This window comes from Phymastichus coffea, unplaced genomic scaffold (assembly GCF_024137745.1).
Source record: "Phymastichus coffea isolate CEN01 unplaced genomic scaffold, Cenicafe_Pcof_1.1 PCOF00158, whole genome shotgun sequence".
NCBI lineage: Eukaryota > Metazoa > Arthropoda > Insecta > Hymenoptera > Eulophidae > Phymastichus > Phymastichus coffea.
The window spans coordinates 98,898-119,043 of NW_026706969.1; the positions used below are offsets into that span (position 1 = coordinate 98,898).

General features: G+C 37.4%; 3 protein-coding genes across 4 annotated transcripts; 2 read left to right on the forward strand and 1 right to left on the reverse strand.

Annotated features, from left to right (window-relative positions):
- Positions 1-1,130: 1,130 nt before the first annotated feature.
- On the forward strand, positions 1,131-9,721 carry LOC131672771 (RNA-binding protein 25). The gene is made up of 11 exons (XM_058950220.1): positions 1,131-1,299; positions 1,727-1,880; positions 2,111-2,486; positions 2,567-2,761; positions 2,839-2,954; positions 5,630-5,835; positions 6,542-7,226; positions 7,303-7,924; positions 8,005-8,177; positions 8,258-8,404; positions 8,485-9,721. Exons 2-11 carry the CDS (start codon positions 1,773-1,775, stop codon positions 8,575-8,577), a joined length of 2,721 nt encoding a protein of 906 aa, XP_058806203.1. The 5' UTR covers positions 1,131-1,299; positions 1,727-1,772; the 3' UTR covers positions 8,578-9,721.
- Positions 9,722-11,973: 2,252 nt separating this feature from the next.
- LOC131672739 (m7GpppX diphosphatase-like) lies at positions 11,974-13,682 on the forward strand. Its single transcript, XM_058950162.1, has 4 exons — positions 11,974-12,481; positions 12,781-12,926; positions 12,992-13,328; positions 13,412-13,682. The coding sequence occupies exons 1-4, from the start codon at positions 12,106-12,108 to the stop codon at positions 13,585-13,587; spliced, it is 1,035 nt and encodes a 344-aa protein (XP_058806145.1). The 5' UTR covers positions 11,974-12,105; the 3' UTR covers positions 13,588-13,682.
- Positions 13,683-13,914: 232 nt separating this feature from the next.
- On the reverse strand, positions 13,915-19,166 carry LOC131672738 (dyslexia-associated protein KIAA0319-like protein). 2 transcript variants are annotated; one of them, XM_058950160.1, is made up of 15 exons: positions 19,151-19,166; positions 18,775-18,890; positions 18,088-18,501; positions 17,858-18,024; positions 17,363-17,794; positions 17,058-17,283; positions 16,610-16,983; positions 16,279-16,539; positions 15,987-16,177; positions 15,808-15,907; positions 15,394-15,714; positions 15,220-15,321; positions 14,963-15,148; positions 14,732-14,884; positions 13,915-14,667 (listed from the first exon to the last, which is right to left on the reverse strand). In XM_058950160.1, exons 3-14 carry the CDS (start codon positions 18,495-18,497, stop codon positions 14,733-14,735), a joined length of 2,922 nt encoding a protein of 973 aa, XP_058806143.1. In that variant the 5' UTR covers positions 18,498-18,501; positions 18,775-18,890; positions 19,151-19,166; the 3' UTR covers positions 13,915-14,667; position 14,732. The 2 variants fall into 2 exon arrangements, with proteins under 2 accessions (XP_058806143.1, XP_058806142.1); XM_058950159.1 differs by lacking the exon at positions 19,151-19,166 and having other exon boundaries at positions 18,775-19,129.
- Between the last annotated feature and the right edge of the window lie 980 nt (positions 19,167-20,146).

Below are 20,146 nucleotides of genomic sequence, written 5' to 3' on the forward strand. Positions count from 1 at the left end.
GTAGTGCCACGCCTTCTGATATGTCGAGCCCTTGAATTTTATGACTCAGTTCTGTAGCGGAAATTCTTAGAAACAGGTAGAAGCAAGAATTAAAAAAAATCAGTTATTGAGATATTTGCAATTGTAGAAAAAAAAATTAATAACTTTCGAAAAAAATGTGTTTATTATTTATTGTTGTAATTATTTTGAAAGTGTAAATTATAAGTATTTTGGAAAAAATTCGATTTCGATATCTAAAATCTATTTCACTCTCAGTAATTAAAAATCAATTATAAGAGCAAGTCCCTTAAGGGATCACTCACATAATTGCGTTTTTAATTATACTTATTCGATTTCGATGTTTGTATTAGTTTTTAAAATATCGCTTTTTGAAATTTTTTTATTATTTTTCTTTAATTGCTAATAACTTTTGATATAATTAATATATAGTCATGAAAGTCTGGTAAAAAAAACTCACTTTTATGTGTACAATTAAAAAAAAATCCGTAACCTAAGTGTTGTAGATACGGAAGCTGGCCTTTACCATATGTATGTACATTTCACTAGCCTCAACTTGCAGTCCGAATACAAGATCAAAAACGTAGGAATATATTGTTGCATATGCAAGTCCTAGGTTGTTCCAAAATAAGATTTGTTATATTACATAAAATAATATATATTATTTGCTTTATTTAAGCTATTGTTTCCGGAAAGAGAAATATTACGTAGAAAATGATTAGAATATCTAATAATAAGACTTTTACTATCGAACTATAATAACCACTACATAAATACACTATTTACATTCTTATGTCATCAATTTTATACTTAATGCTTAAAAATTTGAATGTGATGTCCTTTCATATTGGATCGGTAAGAGCGATTTTTGCATGCATGCTCAGCAGGGGGCCTATTCTGAAAAAAAATTTTGTGGTAAATCAGTTTGTCACTTCAGTTTACCACAGAATTAATCACTTTAGATGTGATAAATGCTTATGACATGTGCTAAAATTTTTTTTCAGAATAGGCCCCCAGGCGGACCCAGAGACTTTGGATTTTTGCCGAGAGACCTCGCTAGTCGCGCACCGCTCAGTGCCACACGTTGAATATTGAGTTTGCGCACATGTGTCCTAGCCTGGTCTAGAGATTACGAAGGCGAAAATGTCCGTACCTAATGGCGTCCAAGCAGTAGCAGCAGTTCACCAGTAATTTCTTACCAAAAGTTGGGCCGCCGCCCTGTATAAAGACGCCGGAAAAAGTAATTTCGCGAGTGCTGCACTGCCATGAGTTTCCCGGCGAGAAGTTATTCCAATTAGCCGAGTAAGTGTCGACAATAAGTGAGTTTAATTTGGTTGCGAGGGTGAAGCAATCGCGCTGTGTGTGGTTAAGTAAAGCCGCAACGACGACGGCGACGAATGAGCGTGACGTCTCAACGTAAAAATGTCATTGGTTCGATTATAGTTGTGAAAATTATCGAGTTCAGTTTGGATTAGCATTCGCCCGATGATCATGCAATAGTGTCTCGCGTACATATATGCATAATGCTGGTAAATTTTCTTATTTTTTGTCATTCATTTTTTGAGATGAAGCGTTGCTTGTGCATGAATTATTTTTAACGTGGCCTCCACACGTGATTGTCGCGTTTGTTTTCGACTGTAAGTGTCGCTGATCCATATCCGTTACATATCTGCTGATTTCAATGACTCCGCTGTTGTGCCAAATTCAACGAGAAATTTTGTGATTTCAGGTGCAAGTTTTGTGATTTAGTGAGCCGATTTATTTGCTAAACAGTCATGTCGTACCCAGGTCAGACTCCTATGGGCATTCCGGGTATGCCACCAATGCCATATATGGTGGGTGCGCCACCACCAATTATTGGGGGTGTTATGCCAATGTCTCATGTAAGTCATTTATTATTTTAATATCTATTTATTATAATTGCAACTAAATTCAATTAGCAATTTTATAATTAAAATGGAATAAAAAAAAAATTTGATCCATTGGTTGTTTGGTACATTGATAGAATGCTTTTAAAAGTAGCATATGTTCATTGACTTTCACTGAATATGTAATTTTTATAAAACTTGAATGATCAAAACTTCAAATATTTTATGATTCAAATATATGGCAGATGGTTCCTACCCCAGTCTCAGCAATGCAGACTTCAGCCCCAGCAGTTCGATATACGAGAAATGCACCACCACCAAATGTGAGAGCTGAAGCACCAACTGCAAGACCAAGGAGAGAGCGGGAATCTGGTCCACCAGTAACTGTTTTTGTAGGAAATATTATGGATCGTGCACCTGATATCATGATGAGGCAGATACTCGGTGCTTGTGGTCATGTTGTTTCGTGGAAGCGAGTTCAGGCCTTTGGCTTCTGTGAATTTGCTGGTCCAGATGCTGGACTCAGAGCCATTAGATTACTACATGACATGGAGGTTGGCAACAAGAAATTAGTTGTAAAAGTTGATGCTAAAACGAAAGTTGTGCTAGATCAATTCAAAGGTAAGAACATTCAAAATTCCTTTGAAATTCTTTTTATTAATTATCAATTGTTGTGTAATGGTGTTATATTCTTTTTAAAGCTGAAAGGCGGAAGAAACTGAAAGGAGGCTCATCACCTCTGCAAGATGAAACGCCAGCAGATTCAACTGAATCAGATGATAACGATGACTATATGGATGAAACAATGAAGGCTATGGACACTGAAGGTCTCGAACGAATCAAGATGATGATTACTGAGCATTTAACAGATTTTGAAATAACTCCAAATAATTCAGGTAAAATATTACGAATTCACAAGACTTTTATCCACTGTTAAATTATGCAATCACTAATATAAAAAATGATTATACAGAAGAACCAGTCAAAACCACAGTAGCCAAGATTTTGAGTCTGGATGATGCAGAAATCGAGGAAAGTAAGCGCGATCTAATCACACGAGAAATCGGAAAGTTTCGGGAAGTTATGAAGGTAATGATACTTTTTGAACATCCAATTAAAAAATAAGACTTGATTCATCGACTAGTGGTTGGCAAGGGATTGAGGGATGGGAAAATGAGTGTATAGTCATCGATAATCAACGGAAGCCAGCCGAGAGGAGTGACGCGAAAAGCTTGCTACGAAATCTAAGAAAAGTGTTTGTATCGTTCGTCTGCGTTTTAATTCGAAATATGTACGTTACGTAAAAGTAATGATAGTATACGAGAGTGAAGGCGAGACATTATTTATTCTTTCTCGACACGACGGCAGAGCGTTCAGTTGTTCTTTATTTTGTGTAAACAGCCAGTGTTCGCTCGGCCTCTCACACGATCAGACATGTACGTAGTACCATAGGTGCTTCTCCAGCGTTCCTCGGCACTTCCAGCAGCCGACTTCGCATACCGTGAGTAATTATTCACCAACAAATGAGAATCAACAATGCAAAGAAAAAAAAAAACAAATCAAAATTGGCAACCTCAAAGCCAAAGTTCCATTAAATATTAACTGTACTTTCGTGTCAAAAGGTTCCTTCCTATTTATTTTTCTCTCTGTAGGAGATGTACCTTAATAACACTTCAATATTCATGTTTATGATTGTTGACATTGTTAACATGAGTATTGAATTGTTTTTCTATTGTCTCCTTTAATAAACCTCGACGATTATTGATAAAATGAGGGAGTGAAACAGTTTGAGAACGCAAGTTTCTAATAACTACTTGAATATTTAATTTGCTTCATCGATTCATTTTTTCAATGATTTGGGTGAATACAGTCATTAGACTTTGTATCTAGTATTTTTGCTTCATTAACGAGTTTCTTATTTTTTTTACAATGAATGAATAGAATTTATTTATCATGCTACTTACACTTGCATATGTTTACTGCTATCGCATGAAATGTATGTTAACAATTAGAGCTCAACCATGAAAAAAAATAGTCACCGAGGCATCACATATACATACACAATTGACTCATATTTTTCTCATTGAGTTTTTTAATTTCTGCAGTTAATGACTGTATAATCTCAACTTCAGCTTCCTCGTACATAAAGCGAATTACTTCAAACAATCGAAATATCCTGCTGAGTCAACAATTTTTCTTTGATTTCTTTTAAAACTAAGCCTGCATGCCTAATCAATCAACCCAAGATCCTCGACACCCTGTATAGAATTGCTCGACGATTTTCAGTTGCCACCTATAGCATACATTCATAATTAAACTGAGGATATGTAAAAAAAGAATATATTAGAGTTGGTTGAGGTTTGAAAAATTTTGTGCAAGCACGCGCCGCCGAGAGAAGAGAGCAAAGAAAAAATGTGCCTTTGATATTCAACAGCTGTCGCTGGCCATTCCACACTCACACACAGACTCGCTCGGTCATCGTCGTCGTCGTCGTCGTCGTCGTCGTCGTCGTCTTGCAAGTTGGAGTAACTGCAACCGCAAGCGGGAACGATCACACGAAAAAGGGGTGATTTGTAGGGAGAGAAAGAGAGAGAGAGAAAGAGAGAAGGAGGGGGGGGAGGGTGGAGGCACACGACACACATACGCAAACGCACAGAGAGTGTGGAAAATTGTGTGCGGGATCTATCGCAACCCCCCTTCACGATCGCAAGAGACCTTATGACTGACGACTCGAGACTGTCCGGCGCCCTTCGCCATGATCGGTATAAAAACCCACGTCTCACTACAATAAACATTTTATAAGTAAACATTAGACCAATTCTACCCGAAAACGATGAGAAATAACGATGAGAAGCAATCGTCGCAACGACGATGTGAGAGCACGAGACAGGTGCGTTCGCGTGTTGTGAGTACGCGCTTACGCGGCCTTGTCGGCTCCGCTATCGCTATTATCTTTTCCGTGCGCTTGTTACAGTGTAACAAGATTTGAGCATTAGAGCTTAAGTCCAAACCAATTGTTGAGGAAAGCAACAGCATCTCTTCTCTTTTCTCTTTCTTTCTTCCTCTCGTTTTCTATCAAGGCATTCTCTCGTTCCACCAGTGTAAGCTGCCGATCACTCTTATGCGGTCTACCCAATCAGTGTAAAGCCCTCCAAGGGTCCGTCAGACGTTGTGAGTAAGAACAATAATGAACGACTGCGAAAACAATTATTATATATTTATAAATATTTACATATATTTACCTAATATATACGATGATGATATATTCATATTATTTGTCCTATATACACTTAAGATTCAATAAGCATTCCGAATTTCTTTTGTATCTTTTCTTCCAGCCGGTGATCTTTCGTTCGATTTTTTTACTGCACTGTACCTCTTGCATCACTGCTATCGATTGCTGTCTTGAGAAATTAACAATGATTCATTTTTTCATATCTTAACAGCAAAATATTTTTTTTTTTTCAATTTCTCAGAACACCAAATAAATATAGTCAATTTCTCGCAGCTTTTTGTAAAGTGATATTCCACTCGTTGCCTTAATCGAGACGCAAAGTCGAGTGCTAATACGACTTTACTTAACGTTCCGCTCAAAAGAAAAAGTGCTGGCGTTTAAATACGATTTTTTTTCTTAACTTAGAGTAGTTTATACGATCGACTTTCTTTTAGTTTTAAGTTAAGCTCAATCACATTGTCAAAAGATGTTAAGAGATGAAGCGACAGCGATGATTAAAGTGAGCTTTCCCGATTTTCGTATTTTGTAGAAACAAGAAGAGGAGAAGGCCCAGGTGAAAAAGAAACGCGAGGCCGAGGAGAAGGAGGTGCGCGAAAAGCGCGAAAAGGAGCGCAAGGAGAGGAGTAAAGACGAGGATGGCTCGAATAAGCACGACGGCAGTGAGGAGCCCGGCAGTCCACACAAATTACGTAGCAGTAGCATCAGTCGCAGGGACAAACGACGTACTCGATCGAGGTGATTTTCCCATCTTTATTTCACGTGCCTTTTTTTTATTACTATTTTAAAGTATTATTCTGGCAATGATTTTACATGGTAGAACGTGTCTGGCAATTTTCAGGATGATATTTTTCGTTGTTACATCCACCTTAAATACGTTCTGCGTGAGTTTTTAAACAAATTGTCCATTGATCTGTGACTCTTGATTTTATTTTCCTAATATATATATATTTTTTTTTTTCAACCTTGCTCTGTCTTGTCAGTAGGCAAGTTGTCGAGGATATTATTAAAATTAGCTTAGCTGAGTAATTGGAATAATTTTATTCGTTTTATCATATTGATTCAACAGGTCATTATTGAGTTTAGTTAACATTTTGCTGATGCTCATATGTCTTAAGGAACAAATATTTAGATTGAAAAACTGCCTTTCATGGAATATTCGAAAGCACTGTTGGTCACAATTCATTAATCTCTTATTGGTCTCGTGAAATAAAAAATAAAAAATGTTTGCACATGACTTGCAAGTATTGGTATTTAATATACGCGAATTTGCGAAATCGGAATTTTAACGTCTACATAACTGTAATATGAATCGAGATGGAGGAATTTCGGCGAGGTTGACAAATTGTTCGGCAGAGTTGTTTGAATAAATTAGAAAGGAAGAAATAAACGAAGGAGGGCGCGCTAGCCTAGAAAACTAATGCGATGTAATTGTCTTTTGCAGGTCCAAAACCCGAGAGCGGGAGCGCGAGCGTGAGCGCGAGCGCGAGCGCGGCCGAGGCGATCGAGGCGATCGGGAGCGCGACCGAGAGCGCGACCGAGAGCGCGACCGGGAACGCGAGCGCGAGCGCGACCGGGAGCGCGAACGCGAGCGCGAGCGCGAGCAACGCGAGAAGGAGCGCGAGCGCGAGCGCGCCGAACGCGAGCGCGAACGCGAGAGGGAGATCCGTGAGCGCGAGCGCGACCGAGAGCGCGAGGAGACGCGGAAAACCGAGCGTGAGATCTTGCGCGAGCGCGAGGAGGAGGAGGAGGCGAAGGAGCGCAAGAAGAACGAGAGGCGCGCCCGGGAGAAGGACGCCGCTTATCAGGAGAGACTGCGCGCGTGGGAAGCTAGAGAGCGGCGCAAGCAAAAGGACTACGATAAGGAAAACGAGAAGAAGAGGGCCAAGCGGGAGGCGAGGGAACGAGAAGCCAAGAGGCTGAAGGAGTTCCTCGAGGACTACGACGACGAGAGGGATGACGCCAAGTATTACAAGGGCAAAGAGCTGTCGCGTCGGCTCGAGGAGAGGGCCGTCGAGGCCGAGGCCGACTCGAGAGACCGTTGCGCCGAGAGGCAGGAACTCCAGCGACTCAAAGAGAAACTCTACAGCGACAATAGCTTTGCCGACCCGGCCGCTGAGTTCGAGAGGGTAAGTTGCCAAGCCGATCCTTCCAAACACAAGTGCGCGCGAGGCTAATCAATGCTCGGGATTTTCACGTTGACAGCTGAAGGCCGAACGCGAGGAACAGTACAAACCCAAACCCGTCATAACGATAATCGACGAGGAGGAGGAAAAGCCACGGCACAAGGAGGTCGTGGAGATGCCTCCGATCGAGACCGAGCCTATCGAGAGCGACAGCGACGAAGCAGCCCACTACGACAACGGCACCGTCGCTCCCCAAGAGATCTCTCGCACGCCACCTCGTCCGCATCATCATCACCATCGCCGACACCACCGGCATCACCACAGAGAAGCCGTCGAGGAGCATCATCACGAGATCGAGGCCATCGACGTCGAACACGAAAGCAGTCAGCGGCGCACCACCACGCCACCGCTGATATTGAGATCCACCACGCCACCTCAGCCGCCGCCCTCGCACGACGAAGACTCCAGAGCGTCGCTTGTCAGCGAAAGTGAAAAGCTCAGCAGCAACTTTATTTCGTTCTCCATGGCTGTTAGTGGGTCGAGGGCTGATCACGGGAACAAGACACCAGCCAGCCCCAATGCCATTCAAAACTCCAATCAGTCCAAACGGAGAGGTCGGATAGACGTTAAAGACGTTTTTAATAATGACGATGACGATGATAGTGCGAACAATGCCAAGAAGCGCAAACTCGTACCTATCGGTGAGAATTAATGCTTCATATGTGTATTGTTGTGAACATTTACGATTTATCAAGGATGACTATGGTTGCCTTTTTTGCAGATTACGGAGAGGAAAAGAAGAAGCAGAAAGAAGAGCCTCCAAAGAACACAAAAGAAGATACTGCTAAGTCTCAGGAGGAGAAACGAAAACACATCAAGTCCCTTATTGATAAAATTCCTACCGACAAAAATGCCCTCTTTGGCTATCAACTTGACTGGGCTATTATTGACAATGTAAGTACCGTCATTCGCTTAATGTTTTTCTATTCGTAAGTATTGAGTTACTAACAAGTCGCTTTTTATTCTTCATTCAGTCGTTGATGGAAAAAAGAATACGTCCTTGGATAAATAAAAAAATCATCGAGTACATTGGTGAACCAGAGCCCACTCTAGTTGATTTTATTTGTAGTAAAGTTATGGCTGGCAGCTCGCCTCAAGGTATTCTTGATGATGTACAAATGGTAAGCATTATTGAACTAAAATTCAAATATTGTGTGCATGTTATATCATTGCAACTGTTATATACACGTAATTTTTCCAGGTCCTCGACGAGGAAGCTGAAGTGTTTGTAGTAAAAATGTGGAGGTTATTGATTTACGAAGTTGAAGCAAAGAAAATGGGTTTAGTGAAGTGAATAAGTGGTTTTGCAATGACGCTGACAAATGACACTGAATATTTTATTTCGAATAAGTGAGCGGATTTTGAGGAATGCCGAATGATTATAATATATATCGGTACTAATGTTATAAGTGAAACTTAATGGCACCACACACTCACTGTGCTAAAGCGACTTACGCTATGGACATCAAGTGTCACTCATGGCATCTGTATCGTTCAATATTTAATAGAATTGCTCTTTAATTCGCACTTACGTCTCGTCTATGCGTGATTTAACAGTTTCAAATGGTACCGTTAGATTGTAACCTGAACGCCAGGGGGGGGCCATTATAAATTACTTAAAAATTGCGAATAGACGTTGCATAAGTGCGGATTTCAGTCACGCAGTACCATAAAGTTAATAACTTTTTAATGCTTAGTTTTCATGTTTAAACTATTAAGAACATCAATACATGTAAAGGCGATGGAAACGTGTACAAGGTGATTAAGAAAACAATATTTGCATAACTAGAGTGCGAGAATTACGCGATCGGCGCAAACCACACAACTTGTAATTAAACTATTATTTACATACGCATTATCGTTTTATTAACCATACCAAAAAACATGTGCATAATACTGCAAGAAATTTTTGGTAAGGTAAAAAAACATATACATTGTGACATTAACATAGTGTTTTTTGATAAATGAAGCGAGCATGTTTCACTGAGTGATGCAATTTCCTCAATTTTGTCAATAGCTAAGACTTAAGTTTATGTAAGTTCATCCTGTTTATTTTTCCCTTCAATTTGTACATTTATTATTGTGTAATACAATATGCGACTAGTAAATCTATTTTCAAGCCCATTGATATTCAATTGTCATTTATTATTCGCTCGAAGACAATGACATTTTACAATTATAATGAATTGCTCATGATACAGTTAGTGCATTATTTTATTTCAGAATTTTAATAAATGGAGTTTACAAGAAATTATTTAATAAGTACTTCGATAATTAAACAATGAATTTCATTAGGAAAAACTTAATTAGATAACTTTTTATCAATGATCAATTATGTGGGTGGTTCTGTAATTTATCAGGTTTTGCTGTTATTTTAAATAATTTTTAATGTTTTAAAATTAAATGTACATACACTACAACTCGCTAACTAGATTGTACAAAATTTAAGATATAATTTGTAAAAAATGATAACATAATGAGTTTCATTAAATAGTCGTCAAATGGAATTTTTCATCGCACTCTCGCATTAATCTTTTGATGATTCAGAAAAAAATAGCGTGTATTGGAACAAACATTGCTTCTTACTTTTAAACAATAGATACTTTACCCCCTTTTTTGACTATAAGAGATGAATTGACATCGTTATATGAAGAAGGCTTTATCGTGGTTATATTGAAGTAAGCTCTTCGAGTTTAGGATCCATTAAAAGAGTGTTTGTATATGTGCAAATATTTAACTGGATTTCATAGATTTGAGCAATAGCATTGAATCGCAGTCATATATTAAAAAGTGGCTATCGAACGTAAACCACTAAATGTTTAATGCATGATTTGTATTTATAATTATTTGATCGACTCGCGTGCTTTGATTATCTACCGAAAGAAGCATCTATAAAAATCAACTACATTGTTGTTCAGTAAGTTTTCAATGATTCTTAGTCTAAAGAAATTCGAGAATTTAAAATACAAAACAAAAATAGTATAAAGTTTATTTCGATCGTAATGTGCTAGAACATTTCCAGATATAGTGGATGTGATTATTAACTGAGTGATAAGACTCGCACGATTTACATGTCCTCGTTATGTCTAATATTCACTCAATTGTAATTTTGATAATGCTCAGATGAACGCCGCGAAATTTCCGTGTGTTTTAATCAAAATTTCCACGTAGCAATTAACCAGAACTCGGAGTCTTTTTAATGCCGTACAAGCCAAACACAATCACTGTCCAAAGCGCAAGGATGCCATTCTATGATCGATTGGTCCGTTAATACTTCTTGTTCAAATTAAAATTTGCTTTCATCATCGCCTGTTAGCCATTTGACGATCTAATTATTCGTGGGCAATGCTAAACGATTTGTGTCAGTACAATTGATATTTATTATGCGTAGCACAGCTGCATGAGAGAAACTAAATCCAAGCGTCTATGCCTCGAACTTCAACACTGGACCAACGACTATTGGAAATTGCCGTTCTTTAACAAAATAAGTAGGACAATGTCGGACACGACAAAATCACCTCCGACGCTTATATATGATTTATATTTATAATCAATATCTCGGCGTTTTAACTTACCCTTCAATTTTATAAACCAAAATATTTTGTTTTAAATTGAACTATAAGCATCATTTTGATGTGAAATAATTGTATAAGCGTGATTGTATATAATCTAATACTAAATATTCGCTCATATTCGATAATTACAATAAAAATAGCTGACTGATCTTCCAGAATAATTCGTTGATCATAATCTTATAGCTGCATATATTCACATGCTACATGATCTTAGCTGGAGAATTCTCATATCGTTCTTTCGGTCGTACGATTTTAATACTGTTAGGGACACATGAAACCTAACAAAATAATTACCATATCACACGTCGCATTCTCGTTACATCCTTAATTTACCCATACCAACATATCTCGTATTTGACTCTTTCTTGTGGAATTTTTTTGCTCATATAATAACGGCGTCATTACATTTCTATAAAATTTATGCAAGTTTCAAGTTCTAATCTTGAATTCAGTGCACATCAAAAGTGTAAACGTTTCGCGATTTTACTTCTCAACTTAAACAGAAAGTTTTTGTATCGATTAATGCGGAGTTCACAAGAATTATAAATTTCAATACGAAATATTCGATAATTCGGTTCGATAAAAAAAATGATTCCTTCTTCCAGTTAAATCAATATGTGTACCAGTTCATAACAGTTAGTTTTGCTGCTATATCTGTGGCGTGAATGCAGGATATTCTGCTTGTGATTATACACGCGCAGCATCTACATTAAGCTACAATTAATGAAAAATTCTTACTTGTAATTGCGTGTATTACTAAGATCTACTAAATTGAATCTTTTCTATTACTCACCTTTCATGTGTTTACAGTGTACGTAAAAGAACTTAAAAACTATTACCGAGAGTACTATATATGCTCATTAGATATAATACAAAATATAAGAAAATTAAAAGAAAATGTACGCTATACAATATATATTAAAAGCAATTTGCTTCATTATACGTCTGTACATAAAAAACGACTGCAAACTACAAATAAGTTACATGATGAATCTTTTAAAAGCTTAGTCGCGCCGCATTTGCGAAAGATGCGCGCGTGCACGGTCAGTTTTGTCTGCCCCCTCCCCTTCCGTTCTAGCGCCCGGCAACGGCACAGTCTGCGAACAGCGGCACATTCTCCGCATCTCTCTGTCTCACTTTTCGGCGTGTACCTGCTTATAGTTGCGGCCTCGTGATAGCGACCGGCGAAACTTTGTCAAAAAAGTGCCAGTGCAATCCCTATTGCTAAAAGATAGGACAAAGAAAAAATGGCGGACCCAAGTGTCGAGAGTGCGCCGACGAACGATGAGCCGGTCTCCAAGAAGCCGAAATGCGACAACGGTGACGACGTTGAGAATGCCGCCGCCGTAGCCGAAACAAGCGTCCACGATGCAGTCCTAAATTTGTCGAGTTTCCAAATGACCCGGGTACTCAACGTCAACAGCAACAGGAAGCAAATATTCGTCGAGGGTAGGTTTAAGGGACATGAGGCACCGGCGGTTGTCATTCTCGAGAAGAAAGTCTTTCCTGAAGATGAGATCTTTCTCAAGCGAGGCTTCTTCAACGAAGGCACCATCATCAGGAAGCTATACAATAACGACATCTACGGCAATTACGAATGCTTTCCTACTCGTGAGCATAACGGTGAGTTACATTACTTCTCATTATTTATTTGTCAATCGAACAATGACACGCTGTCGCTCTGTTGTTATAAACAATTTTTCGCGCGATGTCAGTCGCGATACACTACAATGTGACATCGTGCGGCTTCCATATTTATAGTTTTACATTTGTGTTGGCAACATTTTCAGAGATTTATATCATCTTTCTCACAAAGGTTGCCTATATTTTAGAGTTAATGTTTTTGAAAATGTAATTTATTAGCTTAGGAAATCCTAAGAAATTAGTTATAGTAATGTTTTACTATATTTATAAATTGATAGGGTTAAACACTATAATCATACATCCTGCAAGTCAGAAACATTTGGATAAGTTTTCAAGAAAAGAGCTCTATATTGTTGAAGAGACTTATGAGATTTATGAAAAAATCACTCGGCCGCACATAGAATCTACTGCATTTTCTCTTCAGGTATGTGACACTGTTAATCTAAAAATAGTTACCTCTTGTGACTTATTAAAACAAATTATTTTTAGTGGGTGGACAACATCTTAGACTACAAAGCAGAATTTGATAAGATTATTTATGAGGATAAAGATAAGGAAAATGGTTTTCTCATGCTACCAGATTTGAAATGGGATGGTTCGATACAGTCGTTAAACATATTAGTTTTAGCAAAAAAAAGAATAAAGTCACTCAGGGAACTTAATGAAACTCACTTGCCACTACTAAAAAATATCAGAGATACAGGAAGAGATGTCATTAAGAAACAGTACAATTTACCATCATCGCAAATTAGAACGTATATCCACTATCAACCCTCTTATTACCATTTACATGTTCACTTCACTTATCTAATGTTTGAAACACCAGGTGGAATATCATCTTTCTTTTATTTAACATATAACATTATTGTTATTAACACATCATTACTAACAATAATTTTTCTTATCCAGGTATATATTGTGAAAAAGCTCACCTGCTTTCTACAGTCATTAGTAATATAGAAACCTGTTCAGATTATTATCAAAAGGCTGTTTTATCATTTGTTGTGAAAGACGATGATCCACTATGCAAAAAATATCAAGAAAATGGCGTTTTGACTGTGATTGATAAACCAGCAGAAAATTAAGACAATTATATATTAGAAAATTATTTTTATCTTTTAAACTAGCATTTTTTATTAATGAAGGAGTTTTCTGAATTATTATAATACCAAATAAAATGTGATGACATGTGAAATTTTTTATACAATTATAAGACTATTCAATTTCTCAAAGTTGTTTTATTATTGAACATTTTATGCAATATATATATATATACTTGTTATTATTATTAAATTCTACATTATTTATGAATATATTTATGTATATACATACATACATATATATGTCAGTATATATATATATATACTGACATATATATGTATGTATGTATATACATAAATATATTCATAAATAATGTAGAATTTATTAAAAATACAAAGGAATACTTGATGTAACACATACATATTTTAAATCATTTCCTTTTTTTTTCTTCATTTGTATTTATTTATGAAACACCACAATGTGATGGGATGATCACAGTTTTGTTGGAGTATGACGTTCTTACTTTGGCAATGAGTTTGTGCACTTGAAAAAATTCATGATGCATTTTTACAATGAATATTTCTATATATTCATTCTTATTATTTGGTATAAGAATTTTACCCAGCAAAAGAATTATTGTAAATCAATGATTACTGTAAAATAGGTATAGTATTGTACACCATTCAAAAACCGTTATTTTTAATAATGTTTACATATTTTTTCAGATTGAAGTATAGAGTTTACAAACATTGCCACATTGCAGATATATTTTTTTTATAAACTTTCATAGCTTAAGCTACTTGTTGCACGTCATAAAAATTTTACATCAGTAGAAATCAAATATTTTTAAATACTTACAATATCTTTCATAAGTTGGATCACAATATTAAAATACAGAAATTCTTTTTGCTTGTTTATAAGCAGATTATGTTCTATTTGATGATTTATTATACAAATGGCGATTAGACTATATTATGAGTCCTTTAGACCTGACATTCTTCTCTTTTTTGTTACATCTCTTAGAAACTCAGTGTTTACTGACTAGTTAAATCTATTTGGCGAAGAAATAGCAAATTATGCATTCATCTAGTTCTCAAGTTGTTCTTAGTTATTCTCAAAATAGTCTAGAAGTATTCAAGTAAATTAATAATTTACTAAAGATCTCTACTTGGCTCAGTTGATATTTACCTCATGTTTTTATTTTTGAACTGGATTTTGAAAAACCATTTCGAAACTTTGCATTTTTTAAATGTCCATTGGTTTTACTACTTTTAAATTTATCAAACATTACATCGTCAGAGTCTGTGTCAGATTCCGATAAAACAACTTTTTGAGCTGAAACTATAAAATACCATGTTTTTTTTGCTCTTCATATAAATTTGTTACTGTTAAGTAATAATCCATTTAATTAATAATTACATGTAGTGCTCTCATCTCCAGGCTCTGCTTGTAACAGGGAATAGCGAGTCGGCTTCTTCTTTGGACGTGTAAGTCGTCGCTTTCCATAACATATTCTATGACAGAAGCACACAAGTCCCCATATAAAGCCAGTTAAACATATGATAAGTGATAACAGTCCTATAATTACATATAAAATACTCCAATCTGAAAAATATATATGAGTACATTGATTGATTCTGAGTAGCTTATATTTCAAATTATCATGAATAATTTACCACAATTAGATTCTCCATTTCTAAAATATACTTGCACAAGATTTTGCATCCAAAATGCTTCACACATACACTGTCTGGTTTCTTGATCACATGTTCCATGACCTTGTGACAACGAGATATATAAAATTTATTACTTTTTTTCTTTATTTTCTATTAAAGAAAAGGATACTTTACCTGAACAATTGTTTTGACAAACAGCTGTATCGATATTGACCACTGATAATTGTAAAATACCAGAATCTTGTCTAAGTTTTTCTTTCAACTTATTTACTACCTCTGGTCCAGGCATTGTAGATTTTCCATCCCTTTTCACCACATAAAACACTAAAACAACTTTGCCGGAATGAGAATTGGCTTTTATGTTACGTACAACAATAGAAGTTTCTTCTCTAAGTAGCATTTGCAGTTTGAGAACTAATTGATTTTTCTGATATTCAGTTAACATATGAGCACCAATATTTAATGTTAATTCTACTAAATTAAGAAGGTATGTATCTAGAAAAAAACAATTTTAATAATTGTAATTTTTCAAATTTTGGATTCACTGAAAATTGTGTTATTGAATAATACTATTTTTACTAGACGTACCAGCCTTGATTATGACTGAAGTAGTATCTTCACTACTTAATTCTTGATCATCTGTAACTTTTAATGTGAAAACATATCTTCCTGGAACAACATCTGTCACCTAATAGAAAAAATTATTAGTTATTGTAGAAAATTTTAATCAAAGTACATTACAAAATCCAGTCACAGTCAGAATATACCATTAAAATTGGTGATTTATCAGTTCCTTCAACAATGTTCCCAATTGCTAAACTTTTTGGATCTCTACTCCACAACCACTTTTTAATTCTCAAATCATCTGTTGACTGAGAGCCATTGATGATTAGAGCATACACAGGTGCAATTATAGTTTGATCTCCTCCTGCATTTGCCTTTGGAGGTGCATTTTTATCTAAAATTGATTGAGTTATAATAAATAGTTATTACCCGCCGCGATGACAATGATAAATAATAATAATCCAAGAAAAATAATAAAAGAAACTAGTTTCTTACTTTGAGTCACTTTAAGTTTTACATCTGCATAATCTTTATTACCATTGTCATCAATAACAGTCAATCTGAACGAATAATCCCCTTTTGTTAAATTTGTAACATTCGTTATTGACTCGTTGGAGGCTGTAAACGATACTTTACTAGGCCCAGAATTTTGTTTCCAGTGATAAGACACTATTTTAATATCATCTTTGCTTCTCGAACCATTGAGCACAGTTTGTGTTTCAGGCAGAGCAATTATAATATCATCTCCAGCGTCAGCTAAAACACAGATTCCGAATGATTCTTCGACTCGTAAATAAAAGAAAAGCAAATGAAAGTTCATAAATACCTTTAGGTGGTTTGTTTGTAGGCGGTTTCACGAAGACGTGAACTTCGGACGTTGACGATTGATCAGAATCATCAGTGACTTTTAGAACAAAAGTGTACATTCCCTCTTCTAAATTCGACAAATGCAAATATGGAGTCCTGGTGTCTTGCATGTCGACGGCTTTGTTCTCGTCCGACGGACTCTTCGTCCATTCCCAACTGGAAATGCCTCTGTCGTCTGTACTCAAATTGCCATTAAGAGTGAGTGTGTTCTGCGGCAAGTAAATAATGACATCCTGGCCTGCGTTAGCACTTGGGGGATAGTCTGTCACTTTCAAAACTGTAATGTTTGCTGTTGTGTAATTCGTCACGTGATCAGAATCTTCAACAGTCAATCTGTATGACGTTAATTAAAAATGAATGTTTATCGAGCGAATTTGTAATAATAATAATAACAATTATTATTGTACTTGAAAGTATAATTTCCAGCAATTAAATTGTCCAATTGCAGAGTTGGTGTGTCAACAAGATTAGGTTGATAACCAATGGGACCTTGCTGTAATTCCCAGTGATAAGAGACAATTTTATCGTCGTCCTTGCTCGCCGAGCCATCTAACACGGCTCCAGTATTTGGTAATTTTACAATTTGTGAGGCAGGCGATATTATAGGAATTGGAACCTGGTTCAATCTTTTAGCTAAATGACAGTAGATTTGTTGCGATTCCGTAACTTGTCATTAAAATAATAAATAAACATCGAATTTTTAAAAACTTACGAGGTAATACAGTGACGTTTGCGTATGCTTCACCATAGCTATTGACCCCATTAACTGTTACTTTGAATTTGTACAATTCACCATAGCTATTGACCCCATTAACTGTTACTTTGAATTTGTACAATCCTTCTGACAAATTACTCAATTTAACTGTTTTCTGCGTTTGATCGGTCATTGTGCCAGTGTGTGCTTCTGGTTGGCTGAGAAGAGTCCATGCATATGTGTAATGATCATTTTCATCTTCTGAGGGTACTGTAAACGCCGATAACGACACTTCGTTTTCCGGCAAACGTACTTCCTTGGACATTGTCTTGACGAAAATTAGTTTTACTGGTAGTTTTAGAGATGTCCGCTCTTTGGACATTCGCATTTTCATTGAATCTGGTGATACTGCATCCAATTCTTGAAGATTTTGGTAATTGCTACAAATACCTATATGCAAAAAGTACAATTTATATTCAAAGTAAACTAAGTAGATCTAAATTTTAATGGTACCAGCAAGATTTCTTTTATAGCCAACAGTGCATTCGCATATTCCTGTTTCAGACTTTTTAAGATCCTTTACGCATACTTCATTTTCCATACATCCCTCCGTACTGCTGCATTGCAGGCTGCTTGCTCCAAAAAATGAAACTTCAGGTTCTGTAGCATCTGACATTGCACTAAAAACAATAAAATCAATGGTTTATTTCAATCAAAAGCCTCAATAGCATACAATGTTTTACCCAGGTACATCAGAGTCTTGATCAATAAAGTCATTCCATGACTCCTCTTCATCAACAGGTTTAACAAGGACCATTCTTGGTGGATTCACATTTGCCAAATTGGGTCTGTACAGTGGTAAACAAATGTTTGACGATGTGCACTGTATGTGAAAGCAAGTCATGTTATAGATCATGGCTACATGACACAGCTGTTGGTTACAGCATGCTGCTACACAGTGCTTTATGTCGGTTAGATGTGGTTGCCTGGTGTAGATTCCAACTGTCAGATTGCCTCTTGGTGCGTAACTTGTAAAAACATGCGGATATAGCGCTGGACACAGAATTTGCCATTTGGTTTCCCAGTCGGGATAGACACTGCTGCAACCCCCAAGGAAGAGCAAATAGAGACCAATGTAGTGTAACTTTGACATTTTGCTGTAACAAAAGTGTATTGGGTTAATCACCTTCTTACAAACTTTATTTCGCGCATATATATTGTCAAAAGCTATAACACGAGTAGCAGACAATAAAAGTCTAACGATTCATGAAATATACAGTTTCACAATAAATCAATCGAGCAAACAGTCACGATCAAGGACGACTTTCAACTCTAGTCTACTGTTGCGGCGGTGGCAAGAGAAAAAAAAGCTTGCAGGACAAGGACACGTCGAGAGAAGAAAAGAAGTCGTAAAACGATCGTCGGCCTACCGTTCTATATCGTGTACACGTTCGATCCAACGCAGCAATGTGTCTCTCAGACGTCGAAATTCAACGACATGTGTGGACCTGTATTATATCGTTATCGGAGGATTTCCTGGCGACTTCTGCAAGCGGAATCATTATCAAGTCGCGCCGCGCGACTCCTATCACACTGCTACGTATCGCTCGCGTTACCACGCTAATTAGTTGCTTTTAATTAGTATCCTGACATGCTTTTGCTTCTCTGCGCATTGACTTTTCTGCATTGTTATCGCACGCGCTCGATCAGCTTTTCATCTGACAGACAGGACGACACGATGACACCTGTGTAGCAGTCAGTGCAGCAGCTTGTGGAAAGAGCAGACTAACCTTTACTCGTGCTTACATATATATAACGCGAGAAACGACGCGTCGTCTGCTTCTGCGCACTTCTCGTCGGCACTTCAGGAGTTATACTTTTACGAGACGCCGTGCGTTGATAAGAATGCTATGTATGTACGTATCATAGCCACGGATAGCGCGGTGGACATTTTCGATTACTTATTGGATTTCAAATAGTTGTAATTGACATGCTTATCATTATCGTCTTTTAATAAGAAATACCGAGAATTTATCTAACACGTGTACTTATTACATTCGTAAATAGCACACTTTCCATTTATTATTGTACCCGATTTGACGTAGAAGCTAAACAGAAAGTAGCTAGAATATTGCGAGAGATCTCAAAATTATAACGAGTCCTACTCGAAGTGTCCAGCAATCGGTCGTAAGTTTTGCTTGTAAAACCGGATAATCGCTGCGCCCACGAGAGTCCACGGTCAATTCACTTTCTAGCGCGCTCGACTTGACGACGACGGACGAGGTCAAGTCAGATTATAATTTGTCTAGTCGCGCTTTTTGATACGACGGACTTTTTGATTTCGAATCTGTGCGTCATTGCACATCGAGTATTTGCGATTGACATTGTGTGCGTATACACATACAGCAGTCGGCCGCGCGGGGGCTGCAAAATTAAATCGCCCCCCCCCCCCTCCCCTCCGCCCTTCTGTCACCCTTTGCCCGACGTATTTGGACGCAGCGATTATTAATTGAAGGCAGCGAAGGCGGGCGTTTCATGTATTTTCGTTGGAGCATCCGCGCGCGAGTCGAAGGTCGCGGAGCGCGATTATTTCCGAATAGCAAGCAGTCGCTCGCATCCCGCACAATGCTACGCTGGAACTGATTCGCCGACCGCCGGCTTTTCTCCTTGCACCGCGGACCACCAACGAGCCTCGGCGGTGCCCATAGCGCGCGAATCGTCCGGAACTGCAGGTGATCGCCGGCAGTCGAGGAGAAAGGCGCGAAGGTCGGGGTCGGGAAAGGATGCGCGCGGCGGGCACGT

Excerpts from the sequence above, each read along its gene's own strand:
- LOC131672771 (XM_058950220.1), top strand. The coding sequence starts at position 1,773 with ATGTCGTACCCAGGTCAGACTCCTATGGGCATTCCGGGTATGCCACCA. Across the intron at positions 7,925-8,004 it reads GCGCAAACTCGTACCTATCG|ATTACGGAGAGGAAAAGAAG; the intron begins GTGAGAATTAAT and ends CCTTTTTTGCAG. Across the intron at positions 8,405-8,484 it reads TTCTTGATGATGTACAAATG|GTCCTCGACGAGGAAGCTGA; the intron begins GTAAGCATTATT and ends TAATTTTTCCAG.
- LOC131672739 (XM_058950162.1), top strand. The coding sequence starts at position 12,106 with ATGGCGGACCCAAGTGTCGAGAGTGCGCCGACGAACGATGAGCCGGTC. Across the intron at positions 12,482-12,780 it reads TCCTACTCGTGAGCATAACG|GGTTAAACACTATAATCATA; the intron begins GTGAGTTACATT and ends ATAAATTGATAG. Across the intron at positions 13,329-13,411 it reads TCTAATGTTTGAAACACCAG|GTATATATTGTGAAAAAGCT; the intron begins GTGGAATATCAT and ends TTTCTTATCCAG.
- LOC131672738 (XM_058950160.1), bottom strand. The coding sequence starts at position 18,497 with ATGTCAAAGTTACACTACATTGGTCTCTATTTGCTCTTCCTTGGGGGT. Across the intron at positions 15,908-15,986 it reads ATAAATCACCAATTTTAATG|GTGACAGATGTTGTTCCAGG; the intron begins GTATATTCTGAC and ends TTTTTCTATTAG. Across the intron at positions 14,885-14,962 it reads TGGAGATGAGAGCACTACAT|TTTCAGCTCAAAAAGTTGTT; the intron begins GTAATTATTAAT and ends GGTATTTTATAG.